At 42.1% G+C, this 20,947-nt stretch overlaps 1 protein-coding gene across 3 annotated transcripts in view; it reads right to left on the bottom strand.

Moving 5' to 3' along the window:
• The window catches only part of PALM (paralemmin), a 95,585-nt gene that overhangs the window by 36,956 nt on the left and 37,682 nt on the right, over positions 1–20,947 (bottom strand). For all 3 annotated transcript variants that reach the window (XM_040417522.1, XM_040417521.1, XM_040417520.1), the window contains exons 2-3: positions 6,527–6,572; positions 378–458 (exon numbers count right to left, since the gene is read on the bottom strand). In XM_040417522.1, the coding sequence (XP_040273456.1) occupies positions 378–458; positions 6,527–6,572 (127 nt within the window). The remainder of the gene's footprint in view (positions 1–377; positions 459–6,526; positions 6,573–20,947) is intronic.

Raw genomic sequence — 20,947 nt, 5'->3', positions numbered from 1 at the left:
GTTTTGGGGCTGTACTGGTCCTTTTTTCAGGCAATACACAACATCAGTTTACATTTACTGATGCTGTGTACGGCCTGATGAACCGCTACGGCCCTGAAACACGTTGCAGAGACAACTATAATAAAGTATCAAGCTTCTAATATTAAGATCATACTGTCTGCTTAGGTAGCGCCACTCCAAAATTCCTTCTTCTTCTGCTTCTTTACTGTATACTTCAGTCCGGCTTATAGATTCGGTGGGGACCATGTGCATCATTTTTCACTGCCCATAAGTTGTTATGCCTACCTAGATTCCCGCTTGTTATCCTGATGGTCCTGTCTATCATGTGCTCTCCTTCCATAAAATAACAAGACATACAAATGTAAGGAAAAACTCACTTTGAGGTGCTGCAACTGTCTTCTATCATCTTCTAGTTGACGTCTTCTGTTTTCAATTTCTACCTGACGCCGTCTTTTTTCCTGAAGGAAAAAATGAATACATAGCATAAATGCCATCATGTTCTATCATGATTCAGTGAAGTGATTTTCATACTTTTACATTCAAAGGATCACATATGACACATCGATGACTGGGCTGTGTAGGCGCTGGTAACAAATACATCTCTCAAACAGTAACGTCATCAGTTAGAGGAGACTTGCAATATGATGTACAGATGCAGAAGGCACCAAATGAACCTTCCGCATATTACGCTTATTTAATGTGCTGAACATTCTATCGGCGTGACGCGCTATTTGTGCAGCCATTGCTTTGCTATGACTACGGTGCTACACAAACAGGCTAGGCGCACTAGCATAAGGCCCCTTGCAGACGAGCGTTCCTCCCGCAGCGAGTCCGCATCGCAGCTCCCGGCCTGACCTCCCAGTGTTGCCAGGGGGGTCACATGGCATTATGATGATTTATGATGCTATGTAACCCTTACAGTTCTGGAATGTTCTGGATAACACTGGCATAATGGTGTCAGTGTTATCCAATACATTCAAGAACTGTAAGGGTTACATACTGTGAGGTCCATAAATATTGGGACATCGACACAATTCTAACATTTTTGGCTCTATCCACCACCACAATGGGTTTGAAATGAAACGAACAAGATATGCTTTAACTGCAGACTGTCAGCTTTAATTTGAGGGTATTTACATCCAAATCAGGTGAACGGTGTAGAAATTACAACAGTTTGCATATGTGCCTTCCACTTGTTAAGGAACCAAAAGTAATGGGACGTAATAATAATCATAAATCAAACTTTCACTTTTTAATACTTGGGTTCCAAATCCTTTGCAGTCAATTCTGGAACGCATAGACATCACCAGACGCTAAGTTTCATCCCTGGTAATGCTCTGCCAGGCATCTACTGCAACTGTCTTCAGTTCCTGCTTGTTCTTGGGGCATTTTCCCTTCAGTTTTGTCTTCAGCAAGTGAAATGCATGCTCAATCGGATTTAGGTCAGGTGATTGACTTGGCCATTGCATAACATTCCACTTCTTTCCCTTAAAAAACTCTTTGGTTGCTTTTGCAGTATGCTTTGGGTCATTGTCCATCTGCACTGTGAAGCGCCGTCCAATAAGTTCTGAAGCATTTGGCTGAATATGGGCAGATAATATTGCCTGAAACACTTCAGAATTCATCCTGCTGCTTTTGTCAGCAGTCACACCATCAATAAATACAAGAGAACCAGTTCCATTGGCAGCCATACATGCCCACGCCATGACACTACCACCACCATGCTTCACTGATGAGGTGGTATGCTTAGGATCATGAGCAGTTCCTTTCCTTCTCCATACTCTTCTCTTCCCATCACTTTGGTACAAGTTGATCTTGGTCTTATCTGTCCATAGGATGTTGTTCCAGAATTGTGAAGGCTTTTTTAGATGTCGTTTGGCAAACTCTAATCTGGCCTTCCTGTTTTTGAGGCTCACCAATAGTTTACATCTTGTGGTGAACCCTCTGTATTCACTCTGGTGAAGTCTTCTCTTGATTGTTGACTTTGACACACATACACCTACCTCCTGGAGAGTGTTCTTGATCTGGCCAACTGTTGTGAAGGGTGTTTTCTTCACCAGGGAAAGAATTCTTCGGTCATCCACCACAGTTGTTTTCCGTGGTCTTTCGGGTCTTTTGGTGTTGCTGAGCTCACCGGTGCGTTCCTTCTTTTTAAGAATGTCCCAAACAGTTATTTTGGCCACGCCTAACGTTTTTGCTATCTCTCTGATGTTTTTTTTTTTTTTCAGCCTAATGATGGCTTGCTTCACTGATAGTGACAGCTCTTTGGATCTCATCTTGAGAGTTGACAGCAACATGATTCCAAATGCAAAAAGCACACTTGAAATGAACGCTGGACCTTCAATCTGCTCATTGTAATTAAGATGAGGGAATAACACACACCTGGCCATGGAACAGCTGAGAAGCCAATTGTCCCATTACTTTTGGTCCCTTAACAAGTGGGAGGCACATATGCAAACTGTTGTAATTACTACACCGTTCACCTGATTTGGATGTAAATACCCTCAAATTAAAGCTGACAGTCTGCAGTTAAAGCACATCTTGTTTGTTTCATGTCAAATCCATTGTGGTGGTGTATAGAGCCAAAAAATTTAGAATTGTGCGATGTCCCAATATTTATGGACCTGACTATAGCATCATAAATCAATATAATGCTATGTGACCCCCGGTAGGTCAGGCCGGATGCTGCAATGCGGACACTCTGCGGGAGGAACGCTCGTCTGCAAGGACCCTAACTCTGTAGCACTTCATGCCGGTCAAGATGCTTGCTACAGCTATAAATCGCAGACCAGATTTTTCCAGCTTTGTTATATTAGTGCGTAAATAAAAAGTTCTACAACTTTCAAATAGGCTTTATTTTTGGTCTCCAGACTGAAACATTGTAGCAAACGTACAGAGAGATTTGTGCAGCTTCTCATAATATAAATAGCTCAGAAGCTAGTCTCTAAACTGGACAGGTAAGGTCAGCTTCACATCGACATTTACCTTTTCCGGCAGGCTGTTCCGGCAAGGGAACAGGCTGCCGGATCTGTACTACAGTGTGCACACGTGTGCTGCCGAAAGTCCGGGGAGCGACGGAGATCTGACCGCAGCACGGCAACTATGCCGAGAGGCTGCCTGACAAAGGTGTATCTGACAGTGTGTCTGAGAAGCTGATCAACCCCTTCGAGTCACATTCAAGGTTGTGTGGGCAGTGACGGGCCTATGTGACACCCAGAAGAACACGATAAGGCTACATATACACAACCGTATGTCTTTTGCGGTCCGCAAATTGTGGATCCTCAAACAAAAACGGATGACATCTGTATGCCATCCGTTTTTTTTTGCGGATCCATTGTAACAATGCCGGTACTTTCACACTAGCGTTAAAGTTTTCCGGTATTGAGTTCCGTCCTGGGGCTCAATACTGGAAAACAACTGATCAGTTTTATCCTAATGCATTCTGAAGGGAGAGCATTCCGTTCAGGATGTATCAGTTCAGTCCCTCTTAAGTTTTTTGGCCGGAGAAAATACTGCAGCATGCTGTATTTTTCTCCCCGGCCAAAAATCCTGAACACTTGCCGGAATCGGCATTACTTTCCATTGCGCAGACCTTTAAATCTGTGGGGGAAAAAAAATACTGGATCCGTTTTTCCGGATGACACCGGAGAAACGGATCCAGTATTTCAATGCATTTGTCAGACGGATCCGCATCCGGATCCGTCTGACAAATGCATCCGTTTGCGTCCAGATTGCCGGAATCCTCTGACTGCCGGAATCCTCTGACGCAAGTATGAAAGTAGCCTTAAATGGTCAAGGATAGGACATGTTCTATTTTTTTAGTGGGGCTACGGAACGGACATACTGATGTGGACAGCACACGGTGTGCTGTCCGAATTTTTTGCGGACCCATTGAAATAAATGGGTCTGCATCCTATCTGCAAAAAAAACTGAACGGACACTGAAACATAAAACGTTTGTGTGCATGTAGCCTTAGTGTTATAAAAAAGGATGTTTCAGAAGTAGTCTCTCATGGTAAATTAAATTATTTTATAAAACAAGCACATCTGAAGAAGTGACAGGTCCTCTTTAACCTTACTATACAGGTTGTTCACTTTTTTACTGTGGAGTGGACACCTTTTTTTAAACAGTATTAGGCTACATGCACACAACTGTATGTGTATTGCGGTCCGCAAATTGCGTATCCGCAAAAAAAACAGATGATGTCCGTATGGCATCCGTTTTTTTTGCGGATCCATTGTAACAATGCCTATCCTTGTCCGCAAAACAGACAAGAGAATGACATGTTATATTTTGTTTTGCGGGGCCACGGAATGGACACACGGTGTGCTGTCCGCAATTTTTTGCGGACCCATTGAAATGGAACGGACATGGAAACAAAATATGTTTGTGTGCATGAGGCCTAAAACTTTGATTATTTTTAGTTCCTCTGGGGGACTTCACATTGAGATCTGCTGATTGCTGATACCCAGTCTACCAAACCATTAGTGTCTGTAATAAACTGACAGGTAATCTATTAGGCTGTCCCATTAACTTCAATAGGTCAGTAGTCTGCATTTTGCACACATACTGGGCCAGATTTATCATTACTCTGACAGCTCACTCCACTTTCACATATGGCTAAAGTCAGTTTTAGCCAAGTCAGATTTATGATTGGCCCTTTAAGACTGTAATAAATGTGGTTTGACGGTAGCAGTTTATCTGTCAGTAAGCAGCTTTACAAAAGTCGCACGTCTTTACGAAAAAGTTGCATGTTCTATTAAAAAGTCGCATAAGATAAGCATGGTCCTCACTGGAGTGAAATTGCGCATTTTTTTGCGACTTTTTTGCGACTTTTAATAGTCCCAATAGTAAATCTGTCTAGAGATTAATTTACATAGGAAAACACGCCCACTTTCAGAAAACTGGCGACCATAGTGCAGAGCAGAAAAAAGTTGCAAATTTGTGCGCAGTTTTAGCGATTGCGCAAAAATCTGCGACTTTTTCTCTCCATTATTCTGACTTGAGCTAATGATAAATCTTGCCCATTCTGTCTTTTTGTGGAACTGACATACAGATGCAAAAAGCATACAGATTATCCATGTGCTTTCCATATGTCAGTTCAGCAAAAAGATAGAACATGTCCTATACTTGGCTGCAAAATGCTACGGACCTATTGAAGTCAATGGGTCCGCACAACAACATGGATGGTATCTGTATTTTGCAGATCTGCCATTTGCAGACTGAAAAATAGATATGGTTGTGTGTATGAGGCCTAAGGCTCGGTTTGTTAGGAGCCTCCACTGCAGATTCGGGAAAAACACCGGACTAATACCGCTGTATGCATTGGTCCAGCAGAATGATGGAAACCAGAATAGAAACTCGATGGACCCCATTATTATTATAGTCAGTGGTGTTCACAATAAGTCTGATAAAGCATTTCTTTTCATTTTTTATTTCCTAAACCAGAACATAAAATCACGCCGAAAATGTGAGCACAGCCGTAGGCCTCTTGCATGCGAACGTATTTTTTTCCTGTTTCCGTTCCATTTTTGCGGCTTCCATTTGCGGTCCGTATGCGGAACCATTCATTTCAATGATTCCGCAAAGAGAACGGAATGTACTCCGTTTCCGTAAATCCGTTCCACTAAAAGATAGAACTTGTCCTATTATTGTCCGCAAATAACGTTCCGTCGTTCCATTCAAGTCAATGGGTCCGCAAAAAATACGGAGTGCATACGGAGCACATCCATATGTCATCCGTATTTTGTGGATCCATGCCCACTTTGCCCATGTGTTTACTGTTTACAAACATTACAGTACATTACAGTAATGATTACAAATTTTATGTTTCCGTTTGGGATCCGCAAAAAACGGATCGCATACGGAAACCACACAGAGATGTTTTTGCGGAAATACGGAACGGAAACACAACAGAAACAAAAAAAAAGAACAACGGATCAGTGAAAAACAGACCGCAAAGTACTGAAAAATACGGTCGTGTGCAAGAGGCCTTACACAGAAATGCAGGCATAATACACTGCACTACAATCAAAGGACCGCAGGTACAAATACAGTGATCCCTCAAGGAAAACAACCGCAAAGTGTACAGGAGATCTGTGCAATCTCATTCCCTTTGCTGGTGCTTACTACGCTGTGCAGAAAAACCATCCGCAATATGTGCAGTCAGCCTATGGGTTTTTTGGAGGAAGTTTTGAGGCCGATCTGCTTGTAGGAGTTCAGCCAAAGCCAGAAGTTGATTCACCAGGAAGGAGAAGTATAAATCCTTCCTTTATATTTCCGATTTCTTTCTAATCCACTTCTGACTGCAGGCAGATCTGCCTCAAGGCCTCCTCCAGAAATCTCTGTGTGGCCGTGCCCTCAGAACTGCTGATCATGAAGAAGTGAAGCAGCAGTGACACCTGCAGGCTACATGATGGAACTACATGTCAACCGCAGCCTGTCAGCGACCACAGTCAGAAGCGTGCCCACACCTATTTTTAGTTACTAAATTCTAATTTTGTATACAACCGCAAATCGAACTTACCGCTATCATCTGCAGTCTGTCCTGCTGACTTTGGGATTCAGTAATCCTGGAAACAATAATGAAACAGGAAAGTGAGACTGGCACCAACAACAATAACTTGACATGCCAAAAGGTATGAGGCGGGGGTTTCATTCACCTTGAACTCACAGGGGGAGATTTAACAGAAGTGGTGTAAAGTAGAACTGGCTTAGTTGCCCATAACAACCAATCAGCTTCCACCTTTCATTTTAAAAAGGAGCTACGAAAAATGAAACGTGGAATCTGATTGGTTGCTATGGGCAACTGGGCCAGTTTTCCTTTACAGCAGTTTTGATAAATCTCCCCCATAGAACTCACAGACAGGAGTTTATTACATCTATTGGCATTCGGATATTATAGAAAATAAATTATTTTAAAAAAACTCCCACTACATGCAAGAAAATCCTGATTAATGGTGGAATAATTATGTAATAACCAACAATATGCTTTTTTTTTTATAAACTGTTTTTAATGCAAAACAGATGCAGAAGAATCTGCCGCCAATATGCTTATCTAATAAAGGGTTCATTGTGTTAATGTAAAAAATGGCTTCCATTCATCAGTAAGAGCGCATCGGTGGTCACTGGGTCACAATGGCAGCGTGCCTCCTGCTCCCCATGGGCCTATTAACCTATTCACCGCTCTGGGTGGTGGGTGTCCGACTAACATTCCTGACAATTCCACATCAGGGCGATTATCTGTGGGCAAAGGGAGAAATAATCCCCATTGCAGGGGAGTGATTGTCTAGATACTTGTGCTCGCCCTGAAATAAGAATACTAGAGTATCTTTTTGCAGAACTCAATGTTGTACCGTTCCTCTGCTATTCCTCCTGGAAATTCATATAGAAATTGACAGCGGGGTATTACCAGTTGGAGTGGTTCCCTACACACTGTGACACTGTCCAATCAGTGCCAGACTGCCTCTTAATAAATTGGTCCAGGGGTCAGCAATCTCCGGCACTCCAGCTGTTGTGAGACTACAACTCCCAGCATGCTCCATTCACTTCTAGGGGGAATTCCAAGAACAGCCTAGTTTTGTATGCTGGGAGTTGTAGTCTTGCTAACCGCTGAATTTATTCCCCTTTGCTAGCCGTGTTAGAGCTTCGGATTGATCCTATACCCTATGATGATCATTTAATCGTGGCATTATCAGTACTGACCTCTGTTTAGTCACGTCTCTGCCCTGCTAGAAGCTCAAATCTATGCCAGGCAGGGGTTAGCATACACCTGAACTATAACTTACGCCAATGAGAAACCAAAGCTAATTCCCAAATGAATGTACTAAACCCATATATAAAAAAGCTACAAACTCCTATAAGGATATATGGATCCTCACCATATTGCCAAAATAGATGAGCAACAACAAAGTATAATAGATAAATGCATGATTTTATTATAACCAACACAATACACATGATTGACATAACACCATAAATAAAAACATAGTTAAAAACCAAACAGGCTGGTGGTGCGTGGTCGGCCGACCATTCCATAAAGTGCAAGTGCAAAAAGGGTCAGATCAGCCAAATGTTTAATACACCATGCTATATTGCCAGCAGGTATAGGCACATGTGATGCAATTTAGAGTACACGGTGGGTGTCCAACAATGTATATGTGGAGACCACATGCAGTGTTCAAGACATGTGCACTTAGAAATGTATATGCATCAACATGAGTTAATACCAATAACAATACAGTAAAGCTATGCTGTAAAAGTAACAATGAGTGTTAGTACTGACCACACAAAGTCCACAGCAAGCACCACCAGGGGTGATGGCTAAACTGGCAGTGGTGCTTCATATAAGTATGGCACGAATCACAATGCAGGTGAAAACAAAGGGCGTTCATTGCCCCGAGATTTAGGGTCCATTCACACGTCCGTTGTTTCTTTCCTGATCTGTTACGTTTTTTGCGGAACAGATCTGGACCAGATCTGGACCCATTCATTTTCAATGGGTCCTGAAAAAAACTCAGACATTGAGCTGTCCGTTTTTTTTCAGGACTCATTGAAAATGAATGGGTCCAGATCTGGTCCAGATCTGTTCCGCAAAAAACGGAACAGATCAGGAAAGAAACAACGGACGTGTGAATGGACCCTTAAACAAAGATTCAGTTAGATAATGATAGATTGAGTAATCATTAGCTATCCGTCTCACCAGTATATTGAAACGGATGCTGCTCACTATATGGCGCCTGAATCCCTGCCCATGTGCACCGCGGGCGCAAGCGCGCCACCTGGTCCGGAAGAGGAGGACCACGCACAAGTGCATGATCTGCGTTGTCATGGAGCAACGGGATGCACTCGCACCCCGGCTCATACGTAGAAGACCAGGTGCACCGTGGCCGCCCTGTTGGATGAGGGAGTGGAAGCTGGAAATTATGTGGGGGCGCAACAACATACATTGGACCGATATGATTAGTAACTGGTCCCCATGGGGTGTGTCCCACAATGGGACAATGCATATTACAAAAGCAGAATGAAATAGAGTTAATATATACAAAGTGTAAATAAGCATAAATAAACATCATGATCCACATAATCAGTTATGAACTGTATATTGAATCGCTGATCAAAGAATGCATGATTTACCTAAAGCATATTGATAATGGAGAGTTTGTTGTGAGTTTAGTTTGTATAATGAACCCTGAGGTATCAATTGATGCCATAAGCAAGGCACGTGTATATATAGATACGTGATAAAGAGTGCCAGTGATGATTACTGCTACATAATAACATGAACATATTGAATTAATGTTATACATTATAAATCAAAACTACAAAATTGATAAAACCAAATACTGTGTGAATGGCTATAGAATTCATATGTAGTAATTAAAAATGAATAATGAAAAGAATAATCATGGTAAAACAAAAAAACAAAAAAAAGTGTATAAGTGGGTGTAAAATTCATATGGGATAGTTCAGAATGAAAAACAAAAAAAGGAAAAAAGGAAAAAAGAAAAAGGGGAAAAAAGGGGTAGGGAAGAAAAACAAAACTGAAGTGGACTGTGTTTATGTAATGAAATAAAGTGGTAAGGAAATGGATAATTTATAAAAAATATTGCAGCATATATCTGCATGTGGTTACAATATGTGCAATGGAAAACGAATAATAAGACAATAAAGAGAAAACAGAAAATAGTGATGTAGAAAGGAGTGTGGTGCACAGAAAGTGAGGTGAACATACACGAGGGGAAAAGGATGAGTGTGAACTAAAGCAACAGTGAACCAAAATGGGTGGAGCACCCACAATGTTAAATACATGACGCGTGACAAAATATGATGCACTGAACATACCCAGTGACACAAAACACAAAAAAAAATATACAACCGGTTACTAACCATCATTCCATATAATGAGGTGAGACTAAGAAGGTGAAAAGTGAAGTACAAGTAAAAACAGACAAAAATAAATATAAACCAATTGAAACGCATGCAGTTCGAGGACCTACGTAAAGCCATGGACGACGGAATGATGGTTAGTAACCAGTTGTATTTTTTTTTTGTGTTTTGTGTCACTGGGTATGTTCAGTGCATCATATTTTGTCACGCGTCATGTATTTAACATTGTGGGTGCTCCACCCATTTTGGTTCACTGTTGCTTTGGTTCACACTCATCCTTTTCCCCTCGTGTATGTTCACCTCACTTTCTGTGCACCACACTCCTTTCTACATCACTATTTTCTGTTTTCTCTTTATTGTCTTATTATTCGTTTTCCATTGCACGTGTTGTAACCACATGCAGATATATGCTGCAATATTTTTTATAAATTATTAATTTCATTACCACTTTATTTCATTACACAGTCCACTTCAGTTTTGTTTTTCTTCCCTACCCCTTTTTTTCCTTTTTTCTCTTTTTTCTTTTTTCCTTTTTTTGTTTTTCAGTTTTACCATGATCATTCTCTTCACCACTTATTCTGAACTATCACATATGAATTTTACACCCACTTATACACTTTTTTATTTTTTTTATTTTTACCATGATTATTCTTTTCATTATTCATTTTTAATTACTACATATGAATTCTATAGCCATTCACACACTTTTTATTATGATTATTGCATTCATACAGTATTTGGTTTTATTATCAATTTTTGTAGTTTTGATTTATATTGTATAATATTAATTCAATATGTTCATGTTATTATGTAACAATCTAATAATAGCAAAGACAGGTGCACTTTGCAGACTTACTAAGCCCTCAAACTGATGATAAAATTGAGAGATTAGCCAACATATCCCACTATGGGGACATGTCGCAGACTCCTCCCTCCTCCCATTGCTAGCATGGTTACATGCTGGAGGTAACTGGTGAGCTGTGAGTCGGACCTTTACGCTCCTGTAATTTGCCCACTGGCTCCTGTTGCCCATACGGCTCAGGTAGGTGAGTGTTAGGACCCGAGCTACTTGAGAAACCGTGGCGCGGTGCTCGGGCTCAGACATGTCCCCCTAGTGGGATATGTTGGCTAATCTCTAAATTTTATCATCAGTTTGAGGGTTTAGTAAGACCGCAGAGTGCACCTGTCTTTGCTATTATTATATTGTTATATTGATTATCACATCCACATAATTGCTATCTTGTGTAGGATGTCTATTGTGGTACTTGTGGTCCGCCGCAGGCATCCTCCACCGTATGCATTTTTGCTGGGGATCTCCATTAGCAACGGGCCACAAGTGCAGGATTTGCTCCCCTGTATATATATGCACAACCGCATGTGGGTTTGAGCACTTCCTGCCTGTTTAACACCACACCATTTTTTTCATTTGTTTGCATGTTATTATGTAGCAGTAATCGTCACTGGCACTCTTTATCACGTATCTATATATACACGTGCCTTGCTTATGGCATCAATTGATACCTTAGGGTTCATTATACAAACTAAACTCACAACAAACTCTCCATTATCAATATGCTTTAGGTAAATCATGCATTCTTTGATCAACTATTCAATATACAGTTCATAACTGATTATGTGGATCATGATGTTTATTTATGCTTATTTACACTTTGTATATATTAACTCTATTTCATTCTGCTTTTGTAATATGCATTGTCCCATTGTGGGACACACCCCATGGGGACCAGTTACTAATCATATCGGTCCAATGTATGTTGTTGCGCCCCCACATTATTTCCAGCTTCCACTCTCTCATCCAACAGGGCGGCCGCGGTGCGCCTGGTCTTCTGCGCATGCGCCGGGGTGAGAGTGCATCCCGTTGCTCCATGACAACGCGGATCACGCAATTGTGCGTGGTCCTCCTCTTCCAGACCGGGTGGTGTGCTTGCGCCCGCGGTGCACATGGGCAGGGATTCAGGCGCCATATAGTGAGCGGCATCCGTTTCAATACACAGGTGAGATGGATAGCTAATGATTACTCAATCTATCATTATCTAACTGAATCTTTGTTTAAATCTCCGGGGCAATGAACGCCCTTTGTTTTCACCTGCATTGTGATTCGTGCCATACTTATATGAAGCACCACTGCCAGTTTAGCCATCACCCCTGGTGGTGCTTGCTGTGGACTTTGTGTGGTCAGTACTAACACTCATTGTTACTTTTACAGCATAGCTTTACTGTATTGTTATTGGTATTAACTCATGTTGATGCATATACATTTCTAAGTGCACATGTCTTGAACACTGCATGTGGTCTCCACATATACATTGTTGGACACCCACCGTGTACTCTAAATTGCATCACATGTGCCTATACCTGCTGGCAATATAGCATGGTGTATTAAACATTTGGCTGATCTGACCCTTTTTGCACTTGCACTTTATGGAATGGTCGGCCGACCACGCACCACCAGCCTGTTTGGTTTTTAACTATGTTTTTATTTATGGTGTTATGTCAATCATGTGTATTGTGTTGGTTATAATAAAATCATGCATTTATCTATTATACTTTGTTGTTGCTGATCTATTTTGGTAATATAACTTACGCCAGTTTCTGGTGTAAGTTATAGTAAAATCGGGTGGGCTGTACTAAGCCTGACTCTTCAGATAAGCCCTACCTCCTTTTGTCAACCTTTGAGAAAAGTGGTGAGGAGCTCAAACAGTCACATATTATGGTGCAAATATGGCGTGCACCATAATGCGCAACTTTTTTATGCCACAACGGTGGGGTAAAAACATTGTTAAATGCCACTCGTCACTCTTCATATCAGTGATCTGCTGTCTGAATAAATATTGTGCAGATCCAATATTAATTATATGGAAGATACTTAAAGAGGACCTGTCACTTTTCCTAACGCGTCTTTCTTAGTAACTACTTGCATTCCCCATGTAATAACAATTCTGGAGCATCTGTTCTGTTCACCATTTTTTGCGGATCGGATGCAGACCCATTCATTTTAATGCTTCACACTACGTGCTGTTTGCATCCGCATGTCCGTTTTGCGGGCCCCGCAAAAAAGACAGAACATGTCCTATTCTTGTCCATTTTGCAGACAAGGATAGGACATTTCTAGAGAAGTTGGGAAAAAAAGTTGGGATGTGTCCAACTTGTGGACCGCAAAATAGATATGTCATGTGCACGAGCACTAATTAATTAGGACTTTTTTAGGTACTGGAACAGATCTAGTACAAAATTGATCATAAACATTATAGTAGTCAGTATTCAGTGGTGTCCCTTTACATGCAACAACCAGACCATTGCTAACTAAAATGATTATGCATATAGAATTCATTTTCACCCAAATCAATACAATTATACTTTTATTGACGATTTTCTTCTGAGATCAACATTTCGATTTACTGAAGAAATCTGAACTGTTGTGATATCTGTATGCAACTTATATTTTATCATAACCAAAACCGACTTGATTCTTCACAAAACATCATCCAGACAAACAAAAAAGAAAATGAAGGTGCTTGTGACATCCAGCATATTCATGGACATTCTTTTAGCTCTCTTTTTTATTGCCCCAGCTGCATTATCTTTAGTTCTTACTCCTCATGTTTTACAACCTTCTGCTAGACCCCTCCTTCTTTAACGAGCTACTTACTTAGTCTTGCCACCTGCTCCCCTCTATAATGACATCACCCTCATATCATCATAAATATTAAAGGGAACTTGTCATCCAGGCAGCATGAAACCCTAGGTAGGGGCGGATTACGCATGTTTTTTGTTCCGTGTGGATTTTGTGCGGAAAAACTGCAGTGTAATATGGTACCAGAGTGATGATAATGAGACAGACTATCTAGACCTGCACCAGATTATTTTCAGTTAGGTCTCATCAATTCAATGTATTCTTGGTTAGGCTTTCAGTCATCTCTTGTATATATCTCGTGGACCACGCAGTATCTTTCATGTTCTATACCTGGTGTATACCCTGATGTTCGCCATTGGGTTAGATTCTTCACTATTTGGCCTCATGCACACGACCGTTGTTTTATTCCGTGTCCGTTGTTCGTGATTTTCTGTGGACCCATTGACTTTCAATGGGTCCGCTGAAAACTCGGCTAATGCATCGTTTGTCATCCGCGTCCGTGGTTCCAGTCCGTCCAAAAAATATAACCTGTCCTATTTTTTTTACGGAAAACGGTTCGCGGACCCATTCAAGTCAATGGGACCGTGAAAAAACGTGGAGGCATACAAGGTTGTCAACCGCGTCCGTTTTTTTCCTATCATTTGCATGGCAAACTTGACTTAGACTTTTTTTTACTTTCCTTCATGTCTGGTGATCCTCCAAAAATAAAGGAAGACACACGGAAACAAAAACGGAAACGGATCACGGAACCCCATTTTGCGGAACGGAACACAACAACGGTCGTGTGCATGAGGCCTTTTTCTGGTTTTGGGCTCTGTCTATACTCTAAAATCCCAATAAACTACACATTGTTAAATGATTATGTTTTTAGCTCTTTTTTTCTTTTTTTTCTTTTTTGTTGCTGCACCAGATTTATCACAATGGCTTAGGCAGGATAACAATTGTGGTGCAGAAATAGACACCTTTGTTTAACTTCATACCAACTATTGTGAATTGTGGCATAATATTGGCACAAATATTGGCATCGTAGACCTTTCCTGCTAAGCCATGTCTTCTTGGTGAGCTAGGTGCAGAGGATTTCTATAAAACGAGTCATGCCAAATTGTGTTAAAACTGTGCCAAGATGCACAAGAGTTTACAATAATGTCTACGCGTACTCAAATTCGGAAATGTGGGCCAATGTCTGTAAAGTGCTCTAGAATACGTCGGCAAAAAATAATAATAAATCTGTTGGGCCCTGTAATCACCCGCCCAGTTTTTTTTAAACTGACAAAAGTGCTGGGACGCTGCAAAAGTGATGCAAACTTTTGTGCAAAATGCGACTTTCGCAAAATGTCAGACTTCTGGCATAAGACAGTTAATAGCTCCCTGTCATGATAGACTTTGTAGGGATTTCATGCTGTCTCTAGTTCAGGCAGCATGAACCTGATTAGATCCCTTTAAGCAGTATGTGCTACACAGGATGAAAGAAATATCAAATAAAGGAAATGTAGAAATGTCATAAGCATGTGAAAAATTTCCTGGAACGCTGTTAACAGACAGGTGAATCCAAATGTTTTGTATATGGAACAAAATGTGCTAACATAAGGTGGTACTGCAAATCTGCAGAATACACATATCTTCATTTTACTATAAACCCAACACTGGGGCCCTGCACTGGGGTCTTCCCATCCACATAGCTGGGGTAGCAACTGTTCAGTAATACTAAAGTTTCTAGATTTGCTTCACGGACCAGACAAATTCCATCACCTTAGACCTCATGCACACGACCGTTGTTCTGGTGCGCATCCGAGCCGCAGTCGGGTGCGGACCGATTCACTTCAATGGGGCCACAAAAGATGCGGACAGCACTCTGTGTGCTGTCCGCATCCGTTGCTCCGTTCCGTGGCCCCGCAAAAAAATATAACATGTTCTATTCTTGTCCGTTTTGCGGACAAGAATAGGCATTTCTACAATGGGCCGCCTGTTCTGTTCCGCAAATTGCCGAAGGCACACGGGCGGCTTCCGTGTTTTGCGGATCAGCAATTTGCAGACCGCAAAAAACGGAACAGTCGTGTGCATGAGGCCTTACCCTCTTGAAAACAAAGGATAAGGAAAAACAGGAGGGGGAATACACATCGAATAAAGACAAACCTAAACATAAGATAATAAACTAAAAGCAAACAAAAAAGTCAAATATTCTCCCAGTCCAAACCTTTTAGATACCTCAATATATACTCGTTGGACTTGATGCTTATTCACCATTGTCAAGCATATTTAGTATTCTTCGAACACAAAGTAGCACTGATATGAGGCTGTCACCATCCTTCTCCCATACTGCAGTGGAGGAAAACAGCTTTCTTAGGACATTTGGAAGAGTTGTTTGTGCTAGGAGATGTTGGCCTAAAAGCATCATTATCCATAACAACTGTCCTTCAAACCGCACATCCAAGCCCTTTCCACCTCCTGCCTCCTCCAACTCCAAAACATCTCTGGGATCTGCTCATTCCTCAACCAGGAGTGCTTGTACATGCTTGTACATGCCCTCATCATCTCCTGCCTAGACTACTGAAACATCCTCCTCTGTGGCCTCCCATCTAGCACCCTCGCACCCCTCTAATCTATCCTGAACTCTGCTGCCGACTAATGTACCTCTCCCCACATTATTCCTCTGTCTCTTCTCTCTGCCAGTCCCTTCACTGGCTCCCCTTTGCCCAGAGAATCCAATACAAAACACTTACTATGACATACAAGGCCATCCACAACCTGTCCCTTCTATACCTCTATGATCTGATCACCTGGTACCTTCCCACACGTAATCTCCAATCCTCACAAGATCTACTTCTCTACTCTGATCTTACCTACTCTTCCCACAATCATCTCCAAGATTACTCCCGTGAATCCCCCATACTCTATATCTCTCTACCCCAACATATCAGACTCTCACCTACTGTGGAATCCTTCAAAAGAGACCTGAAAACCCTCTCCTCCTCTCTCCCTCTGTACTACTTTGTACCTCCTCTTCTTCATGCTTATTACAATTCAGTTTGGTATTATGTACGCACACCCTTTTCATGTGTACAGTGCCATGGAATGGGACTTCAATAATAAATAATAATAATAAATGTTGGAAATGACCGTATATATTATTTTTATTTCACTAAAATCCCTTGAAATTGTCAATCTATAGCTCCAATGGTGGCCATCAAAAAGCCTTGCATTAATTTAAATTGGGTTATTCTTCATCTTAGGGATGTTTTAAGGTTCCAAAGTAGATAATTCCATTGTAGCCAAGTATTACAACTCTGAAACGAGGGTTAATGCTGCAGCCTGGGAGGTGTTAGTTCAAGCTGCACACATGGTAATGACATATATTCAAACCTTGCGCCTCAGGCTCCTGGGGTCCTTGTGATGGGATCATGGGACCCAGCAGGAGACATGGCCTGGAAAAGCACTACACTGGGAGAGAGGATAAAGAAAAGAAAGCACAATACCAGCCATAGAGTGGAAACTGGTAACCAAGTTGGGCATTAGAAGTTTCACTAGAATTAAAACATAGGTGGGGCACTACAGGATATAGACAATGTCCAGTGATGATGGGGGCAGTGCAACACTGACAGTTATCAAGATGAGTGGAAGAGAAAGGAGACCCTGGAGAGTAGGAGAGTGGGGGAGGGGAGATAAGAGCCTCCATTATCTGCATTCCATTAAAAGCAAATTCATTGATGTAGAAGTGAAGGACACACAGAAGGATTGCATACGCACCACATATAAAAGATGCAGACTGCACAAACCCATAAAAACCAGTAACTGTCACAGAGAAACTGCTGCAGGCTGGCTGAGGGTCTTTCATGTTAGGTTTCTAAAAAGATTTGTGATGTGTGTTAAGCTGAATGCAGATAAATATTAGACGTACTTAAAAATTAAACCATGAATACATGCTCTTCATAATGACATAAGAATCCGTGCTCCATAATCAGGCGATCCAAGACACACCCTTAAGACTGTGAATGAGAGCTTACATTTAAAATGTTTAATTTTATACTTGTAAGAACCTGAGTGAAAAACACTAACCCCTACTGAAGGACAACCACAGCACGTACTGATCCCACTGACCCATAATTGTGTTACTGCAGTGGGTGTGGAACTACTGTGTCACCCAGAAGATTTGACTATGGACTAACCCTAAGAGCATTATCCTTGCAGTCCCGTCACTCTTTAACCACTATATAGGGATCTGGACTTTACTGCAGGGGGGCACCAGGCCGCTGCCTGCTGAAGTAGTCCCTGTGTGGTTGACAGCTGACCCATGGGGATCAAAGACACCGGTATGGGTCAGCGAGGGGTTAGGCACAATTTTGGTCAGGGACAGGCTGAGGTCAGGGCAGGTAGAGTATGTGCAATACAGTAAGCAGGCCGAGGTCAGAATAGGCAGCAAAGGATCAGTACAGAGGTCAGGCAAAAGTCAGGCAGTGGAGAGTCAGAATCCAGTTAACGGGCAGACAAACGAATACAGCGCACCTTCACAGGAAACTAGCAAGCTAGACAACTATTGCTCACTCTCCCACTGGGGAAGATGCCTGAAGTACCCCTAGGTTTTCAGACATTGGCTGGTGAAAATTAGGAAATGCACAGGCCCTTAAGGAGCCAGGGGGAGCATGCAAGCGTGCCCTACGAGCAGAGGCCTAGCCGGCAAAAGCAGGCTGCGGCCTACCAGGAAGGACATGTGCTATCAAAGCCATGTTACTAGGTAAACAGTATGTGTTTCCGCAAGTTCTGTGTGGTGTGGTGTTTTTTGGGGTAAAACCTTAATCCCACTGCCGTACCCCACTGCGACCTGACTTGACATAGGGATGAAAAGTTTTGTGGTAATGAAAATGATGGTAAGAATCACATTATGTTATTTTTAAATCGGCTAAACAGATACCATTTTCCGTTCCAAGCACAGTAAGAAACTGTATCTTACATGACTTATTTAAAATATAATAAAGTAAAGGCAGCTAACGAAATTCAAAGACTAAAGGCTGGCACTTCTTGGGTGAAGTTAATGTCACTGCACTATCATAGTCACTGATGCCTTTAGCTTCTGCCTGATATGAAAGGTGGCACTGTGCCTCCCAAAGTGCATGAATGACCGACATATGTGCCAAAATGCTGCCACCTCCCCGCAGTCAAAGAAACACTGCCCTACTTTGCCTCATTAAGGCCTCTTTCGCACGACCGTATGGCTTTTTCAGTGTTTTGCGGGCTGTTTTTTCCGGATCCGTTTTTTGTTTCCGTTGTGGTTCAGTTTTTCCATTACGTTTTTCCGTACGGCATATACAGTAATAACATAGAAAAAATTGGTCTGGGCATAACATTTTCAATAGATGGTTCCGCAAAAACAGAATGGATACGGAAGACATACGGATGCATTTCCGTATGTGTTCCTTTTTTGTGTGGACCCATTGACTTGAATGGAGCCACGGAACGTGATTTGCGGGCAATAATAGGACGTGTTCTATCTTTTAACGGAACGGAAAAACAAAAATACGGAAATGGAATGCATACGGAACATATTCCGTTTTTTTTTGCGGAACCATTAAAATGAATGGTTCCGTATACGGACCGTATGCGGAACGGAAAAAACGGCCCGTAAACGGAAAAAAAACACGGTTGTGTGAAAGAGGCCTAATGGTACACCACTAGCAGGACACCTTATCAGACCAAAGGAATATTTCTGGGGACCAAAGGCAGAAAAAACTAACGCACCACAGGGTATATATCTGACTCACCCCCCCCCCCCCCCCCCCCCATTTTTTCTTCAGTGTGCTATCCGTTGCTAACCGTACATTTCAATGAGGACACGCACAAATTTACGATCCATGCGCACGATATAAGTACAACAAATGGAATACACAAAGAAAAGTATGCTTTTTTTTGTGGAAAAAAACTGAATATCGCCGTGTAAATGAGGCCTATGTTGAAGGCGCTCGCAGTTTATACCATAAAACATGTGAAGCCGATGTCATTGACAGTGCTTTTAGCGAAAAACGATCACATATCAAGATGCCAAACTAGGAGCAGATCCCTACATGTCTCTGCAGTCAGGTAGCTGCCCTACAGCTTCACAAAGATGTCGGCCTTATGATCTGCTGATCACTGTGGGACCAGCTTCTCCAACCTCAGTGGATCCGCTGTTATCACTGTGGAAAGACATATATATACATTTTCCCAATTTTTAATGTTGCCCATTCAAATAACTGCCTGTTGATGTAGTGCATGGACCACCTGTGACCACCATAGTGGTTCTCCATTCTGGAATACAGTGTTGGTCACTAGTAGGTCATATGGTGGACAGGAGTTGTCTTCAAAACGACCTGTTAGGAACTGCTATTTATCTAATTCCCTAACCTTTTATGTGAGCCAGCTCTTAATCTGGAACTTCACTCTAATTAAGAACCAAGACAAGGCGTTCAAAACAAAGCAGCCAATTGTAAAACAATCCTATTAGTCATACAGTCAACTTCATTTACTCACACATCACTAAATTCAACATTCTCATAACACCCACTATAATATTTCACTATTCATCTTCACTTAAAGGGGTTGTCCAACTATGGGGGCCTATCAGGCAGACCCTGGCAACTAGGTCCCTGCTCCTTTGGTCCCCTGCCGTAGCTCTCCTGTTCCTTCTGGTATACTTTCTGTTTGACTGGGGTCATGTGGAGACGCAGCCAATGGCTGGCTGCAGCGGTGACGTCTCCATGCATGACGTCACTGTGGGTTTCACTCCTTTCAATGTGAGGGGTGAAACGCACAGTAAATCCGCCGCAAAATCTGTATGTAACACTTGTGGATTTTGCTGCGAATTTGCAGCAGATACATGGAAATATCCATCACTAAATCATGGCATATAAATCCAACCCGTGTGCAGGAACCTTAATCTAATCTGCCAGCTTTAGGCAGGGTTCACATATGCGCTGTTCCGGTGGAAAGCGGCCGGATCCCCGCCGGATGTCATTTCAGTGAATGGGGATTCAGCAGTTCACAGTGGTATCCGGCTATGCCCGATACAGTGAACTCTGGCAGTCTGCTCCTCCACTGGAACAGACTGCCGGAGATCACATCACATATGTGAACGCGACCTTAGGCTACTTTCACACTTGCGGCAGAGTGATCCGGCAAGCAGTTCCGTCGCCGGAACTGCCTACCGGATCCGGCAAAACGTATGCCAACTGATGGCATTTGTAAGACGGATCAGGATCCTGATCTGTCTTACAAATGCATTGAAATGCCGGATCCGTCTATCCGGTGTCATCCGGAAAAACGGATCCGGCATTTATTTTTATCACCTTTTTTTCAGTCTTGACGGATCCGGCACTAATACATTCCTATGGGAAAAAATGCCTGATCCAGTATTCAGGCAAGTGTTCCGTAATTTTG

The sequence above is a fragment of the Bufo bufo genome, chromosome 2, assembly GCF_905171765.1.
Source record: "Bufo bufo chromosome 2, aBufBuf1.1, whole genome shotgun sequence".
In the NCBI taxonomy this organism is placed as follows: Eukaryota; Metazoa; Chordata; class Amphibia; order Anura; family Bufonidae; genus Bufo; species Bufo bufo.
This window is presented reverse-complemented; position numbering and strand designations above follow the sequence as displayed.